Below are 20595 nucleotides of genomic sequence, written 5' to 3' on the forward strand. Positions count from 1 at the left end.
GTTTAACTTTACTCAAACCGTAAAAGTTCTTCACTGATTTAATTATGAGCAATTAAGAAGATTATTAATGTGAGCAGATTTTACACACATGATGAGGGCTCTGGATAGTAACATAACTTCAAACACCTGTTCAAGTAGATAGTAACGTAGCTTATAATACCTGATGGGACTACAAAAGCATACAGCACTGGGCTACTAGATTTCTGTAAAGCAAATCACAAGCATCTAAATTAATAAAAGGTAGCAGGTTTTTCCTCTGTAATGTAACGTTTGTCCTTCACATTTTAACATTTGAATACTACTGCAAAGAGAAATTACTTACTTTATAGACAGCTGTCTCCTCAACACTGATAGAATCACATGGCAAAACTGTTTTCTATCAGAATCCCTTCATTCCAACTTAATTTAAATCTGCTTTTTTCCTTGGATCTGTGAATACAATTTTTTAAAGCAATAATCAGGTTTTACAAAGTTTTTCTCTCTTAAAAGAAAAAAGCTTTGTACAGCATGATATATCACCACTAAAATGCAGATTAAACTGCATTTACTACCACATGCAATGAAAGCAGTGAAGGTAAATTAGTGCTACTTATTCCTTTTTCAGTCAAAATTAAGCTTTTGAAGATCCATTTTTCTGCTCTCAGCACAGGTCTGAAAGATTCTTGTACCACAAGCGCTCAGGCAGAGCACTAACAGCGCTTCATAGTTTGTGGGTCATGATGAAAGGAAACAAGCAGAGCATGAAAACCCCTTTAGAAAAAGGGGTAAGAGCTCGGGCAGCTTGCTGGGGTTTCCCACCCAGCAAACCCACCAGATCCGCTGGGCCGGGGTCAGCGAGGGCGGCAGGACGGCCCCCTCGAGGACGGTTTCCCTCGGGTCCCCCCACAGCGACAGCCCCCTCAGGGAGCCGTTGAGGGGGGCTGGCGGGGGCGGCGGCCCCCTCAGCCATCGGGCCGTTCTCCCGGCCAGCCGCTGGGGCTCAGCGTGGGGCGACGCGAAGGGGACACCCCGCAGTCAGGGCGGCTTCCCCCGGGGCGCGCGCGCGGCGCCGCCGCCAACGGTTTCAACGGCCGGCGTCAGCGCGCGGGGCTCCGACAACAGTTTACAACGGCCTCCGTCAGCCCCACCTGTCCCCACAGAAAGCCCGCCGCCGTCCCACCCCTTCCGGCACCGCCCCGCCGGGCGTCCCCAGCAACGGCGGCTCGTTTACCTTGGTGACGCTCCGCCCCGCCGCGTCCCGCCGCCGGCAGCTGTTGCTGCGCGACGAGCGGAGCCGACGGCGGCTGAAGGGCCGTTTGGTGCCCCCAGCTCGGCCCGCACCCCCCGGCCCAGGCCGTGGGCGAGCCTGAACGATACCCTTACCAGCCTCTGCAGTCGGAACCGGGCCCAGCTTCCTGTGAAGACCAAGGGGTAAGGTAAGGGTCTGATCAGCCACCAGGACTGAGAAAGGGCATCCGTCAGCCACAAGCACCCAAGACCCCTACCAAGCACAAGACCAAAGAGGAGGTGTTGGCCAGACCTGTGCACTAGGACAAGCACAGTATCAATCACAGACCCAAAATCAACACCTCTGTCATCCATGCGGAGCAGAACAAAGTCTTAGAAGCTACAGGTGCCAGAAAAAAACATCAGCCAGAGATACGCACTGGGACAAGACTCTCATCAGGCACAGGAGGCAGGGCACAGCATGTATCCGTCATATACGCTAGGATTGGACCCTTACCAAACACTGGAACCAAAAAGTGCCTACCCGACATACGCAGTAGGACAAGATCCCCATGAAGTCTATGAACGTGGGCATGGCCCCTATCAGCCACATGAACCAGGTTATGGTCTTTATCAGCCAGGACATAGTCCATATGATGATCAGATACCTGATCCCAAATCCCGAACGCTGGCAATTCAGAATGCAAAAGCCTATTTACTGAAGAGCAGCACAACGTCTGGCCTGAACTTGTAAGTCTGAAAAAGGGACACAATTGAAAGGGGTAGGAAGTATAAGTAGAGAGAAAAATAGGGTTGGTAAAAGGGCAAAGGGTTATGTTAAGAAAGGGAGGGATACCAGGGTGGTATATATAGAATGGAAGAATATGTTATAAATGCAATAGTTCATTGCTATATCATGCTTGTGTGTGTCTGACATCTTTCAGAATCAAAATTCCTAAGGGAATTTTTTATAGAGTTCAAAGGGAAACCGATTTGTTTAAGAGCAAGTTTGAATTCAGCTTCAGCTCCTGAGGCAGGTGTGGTATATACCAAAAATGGAAGATGGGACTACTCCTAAGTATATTATAATCAGGCTAGTTTCACGTCTAATTTCCCATGATGCTCTGTGATCCCCTTTCATCTAACTATGATTTCTCCAAAGCTCGAGGTGATTAGCTTCTACTTTTGATATTAAAAACATATTATTCTAAGACTTTTGTACAATAGGCCAATAATACTTACATTTATATGACAGATATGACCATCTTGCCAATATGCTAACAAAGATACTGGATGAACAGCCCACAAATGCAGTAGACATAATAGAGAATATCAGCAAGGATGTGAAGTGGGCTCACTTTCAAAAAAAAATGGACACTCTTCGAGATGAACATGAGATTCTTCCAACATTTGAAGCTGCAGAAAAGCGTAAAGCTTTGTTCCTCAAGGCAAATGGAGAAGGAGATGAAGAACTAGAAGAAGAGATAGTGAGTTATTATCAGAGAAAAATAGCTATCATATATAACAGGGAATGGCTGGGAGGATGGCGGGAAGGGAAAGGAGGAAGGGAGTGTCCTCCTTGTGTTCTCCTTTGTACTATTGTCTTTCATGATCATATAAATAATTGCAACTACAGTACCATGTACCCTCGTCATAGTTGTGAAGAAGAAACCCCATCTGGTTACTTAGTTGGGATTTTTTCCTATAGTTAATCTAATATTCTGAGCCTTTAAAATCACAGATGTTCTAGGGATAATTAAGAGAAAGTAAAGTTTACAATATCTCCCATATGCCAGTTCAGCATGGAATATTGTATCCAACTTTCTTTTCTTTACTTAAAAGTGACATTTCCTTACCTAAAGTAACCATAATTCTGGACACCAGTTTGACAATATTGTGCACAGCTGTTACTGTAAAATAGAAAACGGAGAATTTCATGATCCTTCCAGCTCCAGCTGTGGTTGCAGTCTGTCCTCCAAAAAAGAAAAAAAATGGTTAAAATGAAGAACTACTAGAATTGAAAATCCACTTCTTAAAATAGGGTATTTTTCAGTATTCAGTTGCTTATATGCAGAAGCATTTGTACCCAATTAAAAAATTAAGAGAATTCTTATAATAACCAAGGGAAACTAATCAATGAGATGTTGATTTTCATATGAAGTTACCAGTATATATTCAAATGAGTTGCCATTGCAGAATACAATTATTAACAACAGAAGAGACAGTCTTTCATCTTTTCCATAGCCTATTACTTATTTTACAGTAACAGTATACGATGATAAAAATGGGAAAAAGTAGGGTATTTTAGAAAGGAATTTGGAATTTTTCTATGAAAAAATTCTAGATCCTGTCTATCTTTCTTTGATATAAGAGACCTGGAAGGGCCAAAGAAATTCTATACAAAACTAGCACTACTTCTTCAAAATTCCCTACCCTGCTGTGCACAACTTTCAGTATTTTTGTGAGATATAATCACCTATGCCCATGAAATGAAAGAAGGGTGATAAAGTACATGGAAATACTTAATGAAACCTTCATTATTGGCCTAGTTCTGCTTCCGTGGAAGCCAGCTGGAGTCTTACTATGGACTTCAGTAAGAGCAGGGGCCAGTATTTCAAAAAATGCACGGAGTTTTATGCCAAGCTTTTCAAAAGAACCACATTCACTCGAGAGAAATATTGCTGGTCTGGTGTCTAAATATACAGAATATGTATTATATTTTCCCCAAATGCATCTGCCACAAACACAAGGAAATACAGTGACACTGTTTGCCGGCATCAAGGCCTCTTACATAACTGACATGCCCTAGTACTTTAGACCTTTGTAGATCCTGTGTAAGAATTCTGACTTTCCTTATTTCGCAGTAATTAGGAGATTGAATTTTGAAATCCTGTATTCTAAAAGCTGTAGTTCTCTTCTTTACCCTTAAAATGGCATTTTTAATTTTTTAAATGATAGTGGAAGAGGTAGTGAATTAATGTCTGCAAAACACTTTGAGAGAATGAGTGGCACATCAGGAAAGTGAAGTATAACATTCAGTGGATAACATGTTTAATTTTTCAAATAGGTAATTATCCTATTCTTCAGCTCTAACTCCGGATCTTCTTTCCCAGGGAGAGACCCCTCTACCTAATGTGATGGAAACAGCCTTCTATTTTGAACAGGCTGGAATTGGCTTGAGCAAAGATGAATCCTATCACATATTCCTTGCCCTTAAAAAACTAATTAGTGTTCAGCCAATCCAGACCTGTCGCTTCTGGGGCAAAATTTTGGGCCTGGAGATGAACTATATTATAGCTGAAGTACAGTACCATGAGGGAGAAGAGGAGGAGGAAACAGAAGAGGAAGCAGTTACTGAGGAAGGAGGGAAATGGGTGGGTGAGGTCGAAGACGAAGAAGAGGAGAAAGAAAAAGAAGATGAACCACCAAAGTCCACCTATAAGCCCCCACCTGTCATCCCAAAAGAAGAAAATGGGACTGGGGCTAATAAATATGTCTACTTTGTCTGTAATGAGCCAGGCAAACCCTGGGTGAAGTTGCCTCCAGTGACGCCAGCCCAGATTGTCTGTGCCAGGAAAATCAAGAAGTTCTTCACTGGGAGGCTGGATGCTCCTGTTGTGAGCTTTCCTCCTTTCCCTGGAAATGAGGCCAATTACCTGCGTGCACAGATAGCTCGGATCTCAGCAGGAACCCAGATCTCTCCCATTGGATTTTACCAGTTTGCAGAGGAAGAAGACGAAGAGGAGGAGGTGGAAGGAGGAAGAGATACATATGAAGAAAACCCCGATTTTCAGCCTCTTTCTGTGGCTGAAATGGTGGATTCTCTCTCCGCGTGGGTACACAACATACAAAGTATTCTAAAGCAGGTACGTTCTGGCATAGCTTACGCAGACCTCAGGTACCAGTCACACTGTAGTACTTGTAGGGTTTCAGAATGTAAATGACACTCCTCACCTGCACATTTGAACTATTCGCCAGAAATAGCGTTGTACTGAAATATTTTTCTACAAAAAATATATTTGATATAGTATACATGTTGTACATACCTACATATAGGATATATTTTTATACATATATATGTATATATATTTAGGAAACTTCTAGGTTTAGTACTTTTTTCAATGGTGTGTTCTTCAGATCAAAACTTATCTTTAGATAACCGTATGGAGTTAGGCCTTGATAGATAACAATTCTGGTAATCTTTTATATTAGGTTTTCTCTTTTGAAGTCCTTAATTGACAAAAATGTTTCAAATTGTCTTTTCTTGGGTAGGATGCTAAAATACAGATGTCTTATGATTGTATGCTAAATGGAACTTATTTGATGTTTTCTTCTGGTTTCTTCTGCAAAACATGCAAATGAAAAAGCTTAAAACCAAAATATTGTACATAAAATTGTAGCATAAAATATTTGTAATATCAGGCTAGTGCTGGAAAGAGGTACTAATAATGTGATGATCATTGCTGGATGACTTGACAGCCAGTCTACCAATTCAAGAACACTAGTGTAAAATAACAGCAAATGGTAGGACATAAGGTTTAAAATTATTACCAACAAAACGATAGTTGTAAAAATAAAATCTATAAGCATTAGAATCTTAAGAACATTTTGTTATGTTCCTCTGACTGGTAGCTAAATAACAAGGCAGATTTTAAAAGGAACAGGCAAAGTCCACCAGTGGTAGCTTCTTAGTTCGCAGTAACTGGTAATCTATCAAGGATACAAACTGAACTGGCAAGGAACTGAAAACTACAAAATAACCAAAAGCTGATGACAGAGGTATGAGGTTATTCTGAAATAGTAAGCAGGGATGAGGGAGGAATGAGGGATATAGGGAACCCTCTGCCAAGAGGATACAATATTCTGAAAACAATATAACAATTATGGAATTAATTTTTTTTTCTTTCCTCCCTCTGTCCCTCCCTCCTTTAACTGTGTGTGTGTGCACTTGAGCCAATTGTTTTAACTGGCTTGCATTCTTTCAGTGATTGTTACGTGTACTTATTATTTTTCTGTAACAATTATAGGGCCGCTGTGTTTGGCTTAATCCTCTTCAAAAAACAGAGGAAGAAGAAGAAAATGAAGAAGAGGAGAAAGCAGAGGAGCCAGATGAACTACCGCAAGAACTACAGCAAGAAATAGGACCTCCTCTTCTCACTCCACTCTCTGAAGATGAAGGTATTCCCCATGCAATAAGAAGTTTTTCAGAGAGAGCCACGAGGAACGCTGGCATTTAGGTAGCAAATATTTGAAGTTATAGGACTCTGGTTTTCCCCTGCAGGGTGAGCTCATTTTTTTACAAAATTGATCAAAAGCACAATGGTTAACAGTATTGACATTAAAATTGAAATAACTGTGTTTACTAGTTAACAATCTTGTTTAAAATAAAGGGAAAAAATACCTCAGACTTGTCAGGCTACTGCAAGTTCAAGACAGCTCACTACATTAAATAAATTCAGCTATTTTTCCATCATCTTTTTAGACAAAAAAATCGTGTGTGCACATGTAAATAAATAAATACATATGTACACACATGCATAGATATACATACAAGAATTTAGATCCTGTAGCATATTATTGCAACAAATCATGGGAATATGAGAACTTGAATATTAGATCACATCAATAGTAAATTATTTTCCTACTTGCCATTCTTTGATCAAGTTGAAATATACCTATATAATTTATCTGTAAGTGATAAAAAGTCCTTGGCAAAAGAAACAGAGGTAAGTACTACTGAATTTCAGGAGCGTGATCTTTTCTGTACGTGGCTCTATTAGCATTCTGGTGCCACCTACCCATACATCCAAACCAGCTGTTTGAACACAGCGCCTACATTTATTGTTTCTGACTTCTGGCTTTTCTAACATGCAACTTACTATAACTACTGCTTGAATTCTGTGAAAATGACTCAGTCTTAAATATTTTGTAGAGGCTTGTAAGTCAGTTTACTCATTGACCCAGTGTGTTTGGCTGCCTCCAGGAATTCAAAACATCCCTGCTTGGACAGCTCAGCCTTCTACAAACTTGATCCCGCAATATGCTGTTGCAGTTCTCCAGTCTAACCGATGGCCTGGAGCATACGCCTTTGCATCTGGCAAGTGAGTAGCCAGTTGACATGGTTACAACACAGACTGTATGTGCTAAACACAGACACTTGTCTAATGAAGTCAAAGCTGCTTTATTATTAATTCATTATATTAATTCATTAAGTCTAACTATTCTGGAGACTGATGGGTAAGGCCACTTAAATGTACACAGCAACAATTTAAGACTGAAAAAGAATAATCATTGGAAAGGCTAGTATAAAGTTAATCGATGTAAACGTCCAGTTAGTATTTGTCAGAAATGGCACTACGTTACCAATGTGGGGTTGGAGGCGTACTGCAATACAGTGCAGTGACAGAGCACAGCCTTCATCATTTTAGCATTTGGAGATTTTTAAGTGGAACATATATTAATCAAAGGTTAGAACAGTTAAAAAGAGGTGTCGTCTTTTAAATATGTCTGTTATTGGATATGTGCACCACAGTGACCTTTTGCAGAGTAAGGAATCCTGACAACACCTCCACTGATGTTTTGTTGGGGGGAAGAATGTGTGATTCTCTCGCTTTTCTTTCTCAGGAAATTTGATAACATCTACTTTGGCTGGGGTCACAAATACAGCCCAGAGAACCACACTCCTGCACTGCCTCCACCAGTGCAAGCAGAATACCCCAGCGGGCCAGAAATCACCGAGACGAGAGACCCCACTGTGGAGGAGGAACTGGCTTTCAAGGCAGCCAGGGAAGAGGCCTTAGCTACGGCTGAGGAAGAGGAAGATGAGGAAGGCGCTGAGGAGGATGAAGAGGAGGATGATTAAAATTCGGGGGGAGAAACATATTTCAAGCGTTTAAACATGAACAGTATTTTCATAAATTTGTCATTAATTAGCTGATCTTAAAAGAAACCCATCTTTTGATGTCCGTAGGCTGCTCTCCACACCTGCCTCCCTTCCTCTCCTCACCGCCCCTGCGGAGCCCATCGCGCTGGCGCCAAGGCGGCGTTGCGTCACCGGCTGATGCCACCACGAACCAGCCTTTTTTCAGAAGAGGCGGCAAAAAGTCTGCGTCTCCTTCCTCAAATAATACGGCTTTCAACGAACTGCCTACCAACCACCACGCTTTCGCCCCGTTTTTCTAACCGGCACTTCAATGCCTATGTAAATTTTACTTAAACAACAAACAAACAAATAAACGTAATTGCAGAACAGTGTCACTTTCAGGTGTGAAAGCATACGATTAAATTCGGTAGCCACCGTCACCGGCCGAGAGCACTGACACGACGCCGCCGCCGGCCGCCTTCCCGCGCCGCCCGCAACGGCCCCTCTCACGGCGCCGCAGCCCCGGCCGCCACCACCGGAGGACTCGCGACAGACGGGGGCGTGTCGCGAGAGAGGGCCGGGGCTGTTCGGCCATCTGTCCCTCGCTACGCGCTCCCTGCTCCCCCCCGTCAGCTGTTGGCGAGTGGTACGCTCCGCCGTGGCGTCTGCCCTGCGCGGGCCAATAGGAAGCGGCCCGGGGGGAAGTTCAAACTGCGGTGGCGGTTGGGTCGCTGCGTTGCTCTCCTGGGTGTGGGCGAGAAAGGAGCGAGCGCTCTCTCTCTCTCACGGGCGGCGTGCGCCCAACGGCCGCGGGGATGGCGGACGAGGGGGCCGTGACCGTCTGCGTGCGTGTGCGGCCGCTCATCGCCAGGTGAGGCTCCCTCCGGGCGGGAGGGCCGCACCCGAGCCTCTGGCCTGAGGGGAGGCTGCAGTGCTGCCCGTGGCCTTGGGGCCCACTCGGCTTCCCTGGATGTTGCTGTGCCCCTCCGTCACCTTCAGCGGGGGCGTCGCTACCGCCCTACGAAGAGGGGGAGGTGGGGGCATCAACGCGGCGTCCCTCCCCGTGGAGGAAGGAGAGAGCCGGGAGAAACGGGACTGGCGAGGGCCCAGGGAAGAGAGAGGTTCTCGCGGTAAGGGGGTAGGCCTGCGTGATAGGAGCAGAGCCCTAACCCAGTAAGGTTAACGGGATATCTCCTCTTTTAGAGAAAATGCTCTCGAAGATAAAGTGCCACTCCACTGGAAAAGTGAAAATAATACTATTTCTGAAGTTAATGGTGCAAAAGTCTTCAGTTATGGTAAGAATATGAAGACAACTATTTTATTTTGATGCTTGCAGGGACCTTCGCTACTGTACTACTTGGATATATCAACTAAAATTAACGACCTTAGCTTTTTGCAACTTCTGTGAACTTTTTTTCCAACTTCATAATTTTGAAGGAGTGCCATTGGGGCACACAGGATTTCAGTTTTGGTTGGGAATGAGAATGTGCTTTTGAAGTCAGCTTCCTGATGAATGTTCTGAATCATGCTGTACAGTGGTTTTGGAATTTGAATTGACTAGGTTGGAAAGGACCTTTAAGATCATCAAGTCCAACCATCAGTCTAACACTGCTAAAACCACCACTAAACCATGTCCCTAAGTACCACATCTACCTGTCTTTTAAATACCTTCAGTGACGAAGATTCCATCACTTCCCTTGCCAGACTATTCCAATGCTTGATAACCCCATGAGCTGGATTCTTTTCATAGGAATTCCAGTTCCAAATGGACTAGACTAGGGCTAGTCCAGAGTATTTAGGGAAAAGGGGGTAGGGGAACCCAAACCCACAATGGAAAAGTTCCTAGTGTGGATGTTAGATCCTTATAACTAACTGCCTGACTTTGAGTCTCTTCCTACTGATCCACTCTACTTGTTAATATGAATTATTAACTATAAAGATTTTTCCCAAATTATAGATTCAGTGAAAACATGCTTCGAGCTAGGAGTTTAACAAGTAGCTTATCTTGTCAGGCTTACAATCCTCATAGATAAACTAGCCATAACTGTTTTTAGGATTAAATGGGATGAATATTTAACTGTGTCCATTGTTCTTAGGTTTTTTGACTTGTCTGTTCATCATATCTTTCTTGGTTTAATTTTTTTTTTATAAAAGAAAAGCCTGCATTAGTAGTGTTATAATTAATTACGTTTTATGTTTGAATTATCCTACATACAATTGGATATGAAGTCAGCAATACTGACTAACATGACAGGTTGGTTTTGACTTGCAATACAATAGATTCACATTCTTTATTTTAATTATTTTTTTTAAGATCGTGTCTTTCACTCGAGTGACAACACTCAGCAGTTATATGAAGGTGTAGCTGTTCCAATTATACAGTCAGCTGTGCAAGGTTATAATGGTAAGTTTTAAAACTGTGTTTAAATCCTGTTTTTAATGTACTGCATAAGTAACTAGTAAAATGTAACCATCTTTCTAGGCACAATTTTTGCTTATGGACAGACTGCTTCAGGGAAGACATACACAATGATGGGAAATGAAGATTCTGTGGGCATTATCCCTAAGGCAGTTCAACATGTTTTCAAAGTTATTTGTGAGGTGAGAGACTCCGTTAAATTGAAGTGACTGAAAGAGCTAGTAATACTTGTGATGGTTACATAAAAGTTAATTTTAGCATCATTATGAATGAAATGAATTTATATTTGACCATATGTTGCAGTCGCTTTGCTAGGCTTACAAATATAAGTGGTTTAAAAAAAAATATAATGGGACTCTACTAGTTGGAATTAAATTAGGACAAAACGGAGGGAGGTTGTTAGACTTGCAAATTTTTTACTTGTTTACGAATATAAATAGATGCTCACTCATTAATGTGGTAGATAAAATAGTAAAATAAAGACAAAGCTTCACATTACCTTAAAACTTTAAAAAATTAACAGTATGGAAGACTTTTTTAGTGGGAAGAATATGACACTAAACTTACTTATTTCAGGCTTTGAAAAGAATCATAGGCTAATTGCTCAATGCTAATAGGAAGTAAGGAGAAGGTGTAAGTTAAAACAGTGATTTCCAAAATATCATCTGCAGAGCACTTGCTTCTGCCTTGAGGATTTCAGGTAATTGTTGTCAGTTATGTGGAATGGTCACTGCTCCTTTGAGGAGGTGCAGGGTACCTTAGGGGGCCTATAACACTAACTAAAGCCAAGAAAACTTTCCATGGTGCTGTAGCCCTTGGGTCTATTGCGCAGCCTTTCCTCACACCAGTATTCTCTACCAGGGAGGCAGGGGAAGAAGCAGCAGCAGCAAAGTAAATCTAAGCAAGCAGAGAGAGAAGACTAGGTACACAGGGAGGAACGAATCTAAGCAGGAGGAAATTGGATGTGGAAAGGGCATTTAAGTGGGATAATTACTGTCATGCTTCTGTAGGGCAGTTACCTTACTTTTATAACCTCCTGAAAGTGATATACCATTAATACAGCTAGAAGGAGGTGGGATAGAAGAAAAATTATTCTCTATTGGTAGATGCTAATGTGAAAAGAGGATGGGGGGAGAGAAAACTGTGGAATGATATCCAAACATATACCTTTAAGTTAAGGTTAAAGCCTTGCATTAAAAGGCGTTCATGGGTTAGTCTTATTTTTTTGTTTTTTTCTCTTTTTTTTCTTTCCCCTTTGAACATTAGATTCCAGAGAGAGAATTCTTGCTAAGGGTTTCTTACATGGAAATCTACAATGAAACTATTACAGATTTGCTTTGTGATATCAGGAAAAAGAAGCCTCTGGGAATTCGTGAGGATGTTAATGTAAGTGGATGTTATGTAGTGTAAGTATTGTATCTGTTTGAAGTAGGATAATTTGTTTGGTTTTTTAATTAAAAAAAAAAAACCTTCAGAGGTATCTAGTTGAAAACTCTTCAGTGTCAAATTGGGTAATTTTTATCTTCATAATTAGCAGAAGGACACTTGATGTGGTTGAATAACACCAGTGAAGTTGGACTTCCTGTTGCTGGTTTATCTTTATGAATGTTGTAAAAGTAGACTTAATCCCTTAAATTATCCAGGATACTATATTTTATTTAACTTTGACAATGAATACTTGGGAATTGTCTAGTTAATAAAACATCTACAAACATGATACTAAGCCTCTAGCTCAATGTGTTAGAAGTCTTCAACAGATATGCAGAGTTACTTGAATACCATCTTCATATCCACAAAGTAGATATACTTTCCTTCTACTGTAATCATAGAATAACCATCAGAATACAACTATTCAGTAAGATGATCAGTAGGGAAAAATAAATCTATATAAATGCCATCTTCAGTTTCTTTATATTAAGCTTTGTAGCAAATAATAAGAATTATTGGTCTGGATTTTGTGGTTGGTTGTTTGGGGTTCTTTTTTGATGCCCTAAATAATCAATGCTTTTGGAACTTGGTAAGAAGGGAGACTTATCAGTTGTATAATTATGGCCTTATGACATTTACTGAGAAATAACTCTTACATTTCCTCAGAAAATGTTCAGAAGGATATTTCTCTTACCAGTTTTATTTTTAGGAAACTTCCTAGTTCTCTGTGGTTTGATTCCTGTACCTTTAGGCTACTGTTCTGATAAAGGTCTCAACTTTGCCCATTCCTTGTATTCAGCGTAAAAAGACATTCAACTGGTGTTGCTTCCTTTTAAGAAGGAAGCAAACCGCAATAAATACCATAATTGCAGGCAATGTTAATGTAATGTATTAAGTGATTTTTAGAGTTAAGTAAAACTTATTACTGTTTTTGTTCTTAAGAGGAATACGTATGTAGAAGATCTGATTGAAGAGGTGGTGGTTTCTCCAGAACAAGTTATGGAATGGATTAGAAAAGGAGAAAGTAAGTTGTTTAACCAATATCAGCTGATATCTTATAAAAGCATTGATGTATGGGGTATATCTAGAATCATGGGGTATTTCTTTGAGATTATATTCAGAAATTGGTGTTTTTCAGGTAGCTTTTAAATTTGTGCTTTTTGTCTGTTAACTCCAGTTTATCAGAACATAAACAGAAGTATTCTAATATTACTTTTTGACAGAAAATCGCCATTATGGAGAAACAAAAATGAATGAACACAGCAGCCGTTCTCACACTATCTTCAGAATGGTAAAAACTTTTTCACTATTAGGAGGATTTTAATTATTTTCAAAGTGACAAAAGCTTTATTGCACCCTCCTCTTCTAGATCATTGAAAGCAGAGAACGAAGTGACCCTGCAAATGCAAACTGTGATGGAGCAGTGATGGTATCCCACTTGGTAAGCTGTACTCCAAGAAGTTATTAAATAGGCATTTAAGTAGTGAATTTACTGTTACCGCTTGTTTGAAAGAATGTTACTTTATAATGACAATACAAGCATACTTTGTTGTTAGCTTCTAGCAGACATTTCTTAAGCAGAAATCATGTTGCTGATCATCTGTATAGAGGGAGACTCCTGGGGCGTATCTTCCCACGAAAGGGAATTCTGACATGGGAGTACCTCCTAGTAATCCATGCTGAACTGAGGACTGTTAGGCCCTTCTCAGGAGCATAAGGGGCTATTGTCAGGATGTTCATGCACTTTCTTAAACGCAGCTTCCTCTACAATTGTTCCTGACCACTGACAAGCCCAGTGAAATAACTTGTGAAGGCTTCTCTCGTCCTCAAATTTTCTTGTTGTTACAAGAACACGTGGCCTACAGCTGCAATGGCCAGAAGATTTTTATTTTTTTTAAAGTAACCCCACTTAGCATCTCTTTGGTGGTTTATTAGTATATGAAATATCCTAAGCTGGGGGGAATACACTGCTGATCTCTAGGGGAGTGTTTTGGTTTCTGAAGCCTTCTCTGTACAGCCTTTCCTTGATTGTCAGAAAAGAATCCAAATCAACTGGAGGAATGAAATCAATATGAATGCATTCAAGCTTGCTAACATCTGCATGAGCACTCTTATTCAGAACTGGGAATAGCATGAAGTCAATCACATGCATTGTGCAAAGAGCTTTTTGTTACGTCTTCATGTGGAAAAAGCTCTGGGATCTGAAAGTAAACACTGCTCATGCAGTATCTGAGCAAACTACTGCCCACTTTTTCTTTTCCTCACCATATCTTATGGGATCTATTCTTACACCACCCCCCACCCTCTGACCTGCCTCTGTTCCAACTGACTTTATAGTAATCCCTACTAAGAGCAGGGGGAGGGAGGTTTTTTGGCTTTCTTGTTATGTTGCTGCTTGTTGGAGTTAGTACAGGATTTTACCCTTCTGAAACAGAAACCAATTAAAGTGAGGGCTACTTGCTCAGGCAAATCATTATGGGATGCTATAAAGTTCTAGTTGACTTTGAACCAGATTCAGAGTGAAGCTTTCCCCCTGGTATTTAATTTCTTCATTTCCTTGTGATACAATGACAGGCAAGGAGAGACATACAGCTGATTCAGGACAGGGTGCTAAATAATCTCATCCGGGTTCTCCTTCTCATGAAAGATTGGACCAGATGATGTGATTCTGTGAAGCTTCCTATGGCTTGAATCTGTAGTTAACACTTCTGTATTAAGAAACTGTGTTTATCTTTTTGTTACTGAGGATAGGGGGAATTGCACTCCAAGTTTGAAGTACTGTTCAGAGTGATATTAATGGAGTTCACACAAACTTATTTCATGTCTGTGAAATGGTTGGTATGTGTGTAGTAGCTATGGATTACTTCCAATAATGACAGACCTCTTCTTTTTTCTAAGTGTAAATTTAGTTGATGAAATTCTTATCAGAGATTTAGAATTAAGAGGATCTAAAGTGAAATTGCTTCAGAACTAACCTGTGAAATATTTAATTAATTTGCAGAACTTGGTAGATCTGGCAGGCAGTGAAAGAGCTAGTCAAACAGGATCTGAAGGTAAGTGTTAAATGAGGCTCTCCTGATGACTGCTTCTGTTAATTAACCCTTATGAGAGACTACGATAGAAAGGAAATTATTTGATCTATGTGGTATTGTGTTAATTATCGTTTATAAATAATCTCTCTTCCTTTTGGTAAGGCAGGATCTACTCAGGAAAATACTGAAAATTCTGTAAACTGCAAACAACTTGATACTAATATGGCTTTTCTAGAATAGCAGGTTCAGCAACAGTCATGCACCGAACTAATAGAATGGAGATGAATAACTAAAGATTCACCTGTGGTAAAAAAAAATCATTAGAAGCTTGTATGGACTCATACATAAAGGTGAAGAGTGAACAGAAGGCTCATTCTCTAGCTAAGAGGAAGCTCAGTTGTTAACAACGACAGCATGAAGCTGCACAAAAATGCCTTTAATGTCAAAAAAAAAAGTGATCTGAGAGGAACACGAGTTAATATTCTCTGTTACAAGGAACAACTAACCCAAAAGTTTTATCTAAGGCTTTTTTGTTCTACTTACACATGTAAATATGGGCATTTGCAAAATTTAAACAGGAAACAATACTTACTAGATTATTAATGTCTGTTTGTGATAGATTACTATCTTATTTTGATGCATTTCAGCTATTATAAAGGATTTGATACTGGCTGCTGATGGGGCATAGTGCATTGTGGCACTTGAGATTTAACTCTTGGATAATCCCTCTGAGCATAACATAGCACAAAAGCTTGACAGGTTGAAATTGTATCTTAAAGGTTTTTTTTAAATTAAAAAAAAAAATTACTGTGTGATACTTAGGTGTCCGACTGAAAGAAGGCTGCAATATAAACCGGAGCTTGTTCATTCTGGGTCAAGTTATCAAAAAACTTTGTGATGACCCTTCTGGGTAAGCACTTGTGTTTGTATACCTGTTTTAAGATAAATCACTAATAAACTAAGAAATTAAAATCCTTTGTATATAATCCTATTTTATGTAGGTAACTCTTTCAAATAACCTATTACCTCTAGAAAAGGTATTTACTGTGGTTTTTTCTATTAAAAATGAATTATATTTTTTTCTTCCATCTTTTCCATCAGCTTCATAAATTACAGAGACAGCAAGCTGACTCGAATTCTGCAGAACTCCCTTGGAGGAAATGCTAAGACAGTTATTATTTGTACAATTACTCCTGTTTCCTTTGATGAAACACTCAGTACTCTTCAGGTAAGACTTCTCACCTGTTTCCAAGCATTATTGAATCAATGCTTCATTGTAGACAGGGTGGAGGGGTGCAAAATATAATCTGCTGGATCCATAGTCACTTGAATCTTCTAAGGGTCCTCTGTGGACTTGAAACTTGAAATATTTCTTTTCCACACAGCATCTTTTCCCGATTGTTATCTTGTACTAACTCCTTCTCCAGCCTTGCAGGCAGGAGATAACCTGTGTTTTCTTATTTGACTCTTCCAAACGCAGAACTAAAGTCTTTGCTAACACAAGATGTTAGACAGGTCCTACACGAAAGAAGGGTAATTGAACTGTTCATGAACTGTATTCTTTAGGTAGAATTGTCTTCCTTTTTGGTGATCTTTTGAGCTTTTTATTAAATAAAAAAAAATAACTTGGTATATTTTAGCTTAAATATTAGGCTTTACTTTTTAGGTATAAATATCAAGCAAAGAAAACTTACCTTTTCAAAGCTTAGCGTACATGAAAAATAAGCGAATATAAACATTTGTGTCTTTATGTTGATCTTTGTCTAATAAACTGTCCTTTTAATTCTGTTGGGAAATATGAGACAGAATAAGTCTTTTGATAATTTGTTCTCTAACTGTTGCTCATGAGAGAATATTCTTCTAGTTTGCCAATACAGCCAAAAGAATGAAGAATACTCCAAAAGTCAATGAAGTACTTGATGATGATGCCCTCCTGAAGAGATATCGCAAAGAAATTCTGGATTTGAAAAAGCAGCTGGAGGAGGTACATAATAAGCTTATTCAAATTAGTCTATCCTTAGGACTGATAGCTATTTGGAAACATTCTGTTTTAAATCAAAACCAGTTAAATTTGGAGGTGTAGGTAAACTGTTTAAAGTTATGTCTGTCATTTCTATTGAGAGCATAGAAATTGAAAAGGTGCTGTGAAAGTTAGAACAACTGATGATAGTCAACATAGCTGTGTGAAAGCTAACACTGAATGAAATCAACTAACTAAATTGCTTGCTTTCTGTAGGTTAATATATTTAGGAAAGAGAAATTTGTCATACCTTATGGCACGCTTTAATATTGCCACAGGTCGAAAGGAATAATTAGTTGAAATATAAGAAATTATTGAATGTCAGTTAAAGATTCCAACTTAATTCATATTTTCCCCTCTTACTGGTGTTTAACTTCGGTTTGAGTTGCAAGAAGTTGCAACTGCATAAGATCACTGGCAAAACTTATGTCATGTATAGGCAGAAGATAAAGTTAGAAAATGAACAATAGTAACTTCCTACCAAACAGTGTAGTCTCTCTCTCCTGTGTTCATCTTTCTCCAGAAATCTATGGAGTTGAGGAACAACCTTGCAAGTCCTGTTAGAGCACAGATCATAAAAGATAAAGCACAGGAAAATCACCATTCTGAACATACTGTTTTGATTAATTAAAGCATCAAAATATACTTTATTTTTCCTTGCAAATAAAAAAAAATCGTAGGAAAAGTTTAAGGGAAAATAACTGACCCCTTAATTTTAAAGAGAATAATTTGCAGTATAAACTTGTACCTAGAAGTGTGTTTGCCATCTTCTGAGGTAGTAGGTAGTGAAGAAAGTACTTAAGTACAGAAGAGTTTGGGAAAAATCCCATGTGAACTTTGAAGTGCTCTAAAGTATTTTAAGATTATGATAAAGTTGTCAAAAAACTTGCAACTGTAATGCAGTTACTTTACAACAGAATAAATTTTCAGTACTTCAAATTTCAAGAGACCACATGCATTAAGAGTAGCTTGGTGTTATTCGACAACTGAATTATAGCTCTCAAAGAGCTTCTGGCACCATGGGAAGGTCATCTTAAACTACGTTACAGTTAAGAGTGCTTTTATTTTTTTTGTCCCTAGAAAGTTGTGAGGCTTTATTGTTTTAAGGGAGTTTTGAGCCCTTTAAATGCTATGTCTACAGGTAAATTGTAGACTAAATTGTCAGTTTCATAATTGTTAAAGATTAAATACAGCTCCTCCAGACTTAAAAGAATATATGTGTGTAGCTGTTTTTAAATATTGGTAATTGTGTATCTTCTGTAGAAGTAGTTTGTGCTCTTAAAATGTCAGTTTGATTAATATTGTTCTTATGGAAGGTGTCTTCGAAGACTCAAATTCACGCAATGGAAAAAGACCAATTGGCCCAGCTGTTGGAAGAAAAAAATTCTCTTCAAAAAGTACAGGAAGACAGGATACGGAATTTAACAGAGATGCTGGTGACTTCTGCCTCCTTTTCCTCAAAACAGAATGCTAAAGTAAGCACGTGTTCTAGATATTATTTGTTAACTCTGAAATACTTTGCAAAAGGTAATATTAAATTCACAGGGTTATACTGATAGTGAAACATAAGGCAATCTTCACATAATTCTTGTTTTTAAAGGGGTAACTTTTAAAATAATTGCTGAGTGAGTATCAATTCAATGTTGCCTTGCAGTGAACAGACTGCAAAGACTTTTGCTTTCAGATTGTTACGCTGTAGTTTAATTTTGAAGAAACTGCAAAACGCTGTCTAGTTTAGCTGCTAGTACTGCTATAGAACTAGCCTAATGCAAATTCTACTCTCTTCTTAGTGCTTTGATTGTATCTTTCTTTCTGTAAATACTTTTTTAAAGGCCAGGAGAAGAAGAAGAGTTACTTGGGCTCCTGGTAAAATAAACCAGGCAAATGTGAGCTATTTTGAAGACTTTGAAAAACCAGAGCTGACTAAAACAAAAAAAATGAAAATGTCTCTGTCGGCACTACCAGACATAGAGGAGTGTAAGTATCTTCGGGGAAAAACTGAGGAAACAAAGCAGCTTTGAAATGAGAAATAATCCCTTTTTAATAAATCCAAGTTAAAAAGCAAGTCAATTTGCTAACACTTAGTTGGCCTTGTACTACTCAAATTATGCTCCATGAATCCAGTTTTGAAAGAGTTACCTATAGCCCATAAGCAAACTTCATTTGTCTGCCAGCAAAGAATGCTGCCTGGAAGGGAAGTGGTTTTAGCACAGTAATACTGGTAGTTCCTATGCTGGAAATAAGGTTCATTTTATTTCAAAAAGTGGGAGCAAGAGTCTTACTCTATCACAGGTGAAATAACGTGTAGCAAATTCCTGTTGGATAACTGTGTAAGCATTACTTAGTTTCCCAAGGGGAGTAAGTTGACTCTCTGAAAGCATAAATTAAAGAGGGAAGAAAAAGAAAAACCCCATATGTCCCTGTACACACTTTCCAAGGAAATCACTATTTTTTTTTTTTTCTCTTCTGAATATTGAGCCTTTAATTTGTTAAAACCAAAGGTTAGAGCTGTGGGGTAAAGGGCAGAGTCTACCAATACTTCTGTCACGCAGTCTACCCTAACCCCTAGTTTTTTGTAAAAGTAGCCGAAGTTATTCTTAACACAAAGTATCCATCCAAACAGTGTTCTCCCCCCAAAAATGAGAGGTAAGGAAGGGAGTATGTGTGTGAAATTCCAAAATCCTCAACAAGAATAGAGAAGTCATTACTCAAAGATCAGATTGAGATACAGAGAAATTCAAGGACTTACTAGAGGAGTGAGAAAGTTGAACTGAAGACAAGAGAATAATTGGACAGTATTTTTGCTGAATTCCATCTTCATACAGCCTTATGACCCATCTTCCTGTCAAGCTTTTCTGCTTGTATGTGGATTGAGAGGGGTTTTCTTCCTGTACATAGGGGGCAGGCTGAGGCTTCTTTCTTTCAACCTTGCAGGATACTGTTGAATCGTTCTTTTCTTGTAACTTAAACACTTCTCCTAGTCTGTAATGAAGTATACATTCTGGATTTGGTTTGGTATTCATTAACTTATGATAAGGTGATCAGCATAAGTATAGGGACTGGACTTCAGTGGGGTTTTTCCCTTCCATAAGAGAAAGTGAGATTCATAAGTCCTACTCAGTGTGCTACATCTTTGCCATTGAATGATTGTTTCCAATGTGATAAAATTCTTTGGTAAGAAAATAATTCTTGATGTCCAGTTTAAAAATGTACTGCTACTCCGTATTTCTTAATACTTTTTTTTTCAGCTCTGTTAGAGAATTCTGGACATGACAGCCAATGTCTGATGGTTCCTGATCAAATTTCAGATGCAGAATGGACTCCTGGACCTAACATGAATTGGGTAACATCATAATCTATTTTGGCTGTCTAAAACAGTGCATATACATCATGTGCATCCCTGTAAGATCACCCTTACTGTTCTCCAGAACACCAATATTCTTCTTTATGTCCGAAGAATTATTATAACTGGTTAGAAAGTAAGTCGTCTCTGAAGGTACCATCTAGTCTTTGTCACCTCTGAAGTTGTGGGGTGGTTCTATGATTCTATGGTTTTGCAGCAAGTGATCCAGTAAGCTTTGGTGTTTCAACAGGACAGGCAACAAGGAATATAATACTAAACTTGTTT

General features: G+C 39.3%; 2 protein-coding genes across 2 annotated transcripts in view; both read left to right on the plus strand.

Moving 5' to 3' along the window:
• The first annotated feature begins 1270 nt into the window (after positions 1-1270).
• LOC134516161 (radial spoke head protein 4 homolog A-like) lies at positions 1271-8068 on the plus strand. Its single transcript, XM_063336093.1, has 6 exons — positions 1271-1956; positions 2462-2693; positions 4320-5072; positions 6234-6384; positions 7190-7307; positions 7831-8068. The coding sequence occupies exons 1-6, from the start codon at positions 1688-1690 to the stop codon at positions 8066-8068; spliced, it is 1761 nt and encodes a 586-aa protein (XP_063192163.1). The 5' UTR covers positions 1271-1687.
• Positions 8069-8816: 748 nt separating this feature from the next.
• CENPE (centromere protein E) overlaps positions 8817-20595 on the plus strand; it is a 38275-nt gene continuing 26496 nt past the window's right edge. Inside the window, exons 1-15 of the mRNA XM_063335897.1 lie at positions 8817-8939; positions 9272-9363; positions 10383-10472; positions 10551-10669; positions 11754-11873; positions 12858-12939; positions 13139-13206; positions 13285-13356; positions 14917-14968; positions 15770-15857; positions 16049-16175; positions 16812-16931; positions 18284-18442; positions 18800-18944; positions 20216-20310. Of these exons, the coding sequence (XP_063191967.1) occupies positions 8884-8939; positions 9272-9363; positions 10383-10472; positions 10551-10669; positions 11754-11873; positions 12858-12939; positions 13139-13206; positions 13285-13356; positions 14917-14968; positions 15770-15857; positions 16049-16175; positions 16812-16931; positions 18284-18442; positions 18800-18944; positions 20216-20310 (1485 nt within the window). The 5' untranslated portion in view covers positions 8817-8883. The remainder of the gene's footprint in view (positions 8940-9271; positions 9364-10382; positions 10473-10550; positions 10670-11753; positions 11874-12857; positions 12940-13138; positions 13207-13284; positions 13357-14916; positions 14969-15769; positions 15858-16048; positions 16176-16811; positions 16932-18283; positions 18443-18799; positions 18945-20215; positions 20311-20595) is intronic.

The sequence above is a fragment of the Chroicocephalus ridibundus genome, chromosome 5 (assembly GCF_963924245.1).
Source record: "Chroicocephalus ridibundus chromosome 5, bChrRid1.1, whole genome shotgun sequence".
NCBI lineage: Eukaryota > Metazoa > Chordata > Aves > Charadriiformes > Laridae > Chroicocephalus > Chroicocephalus ridibundus.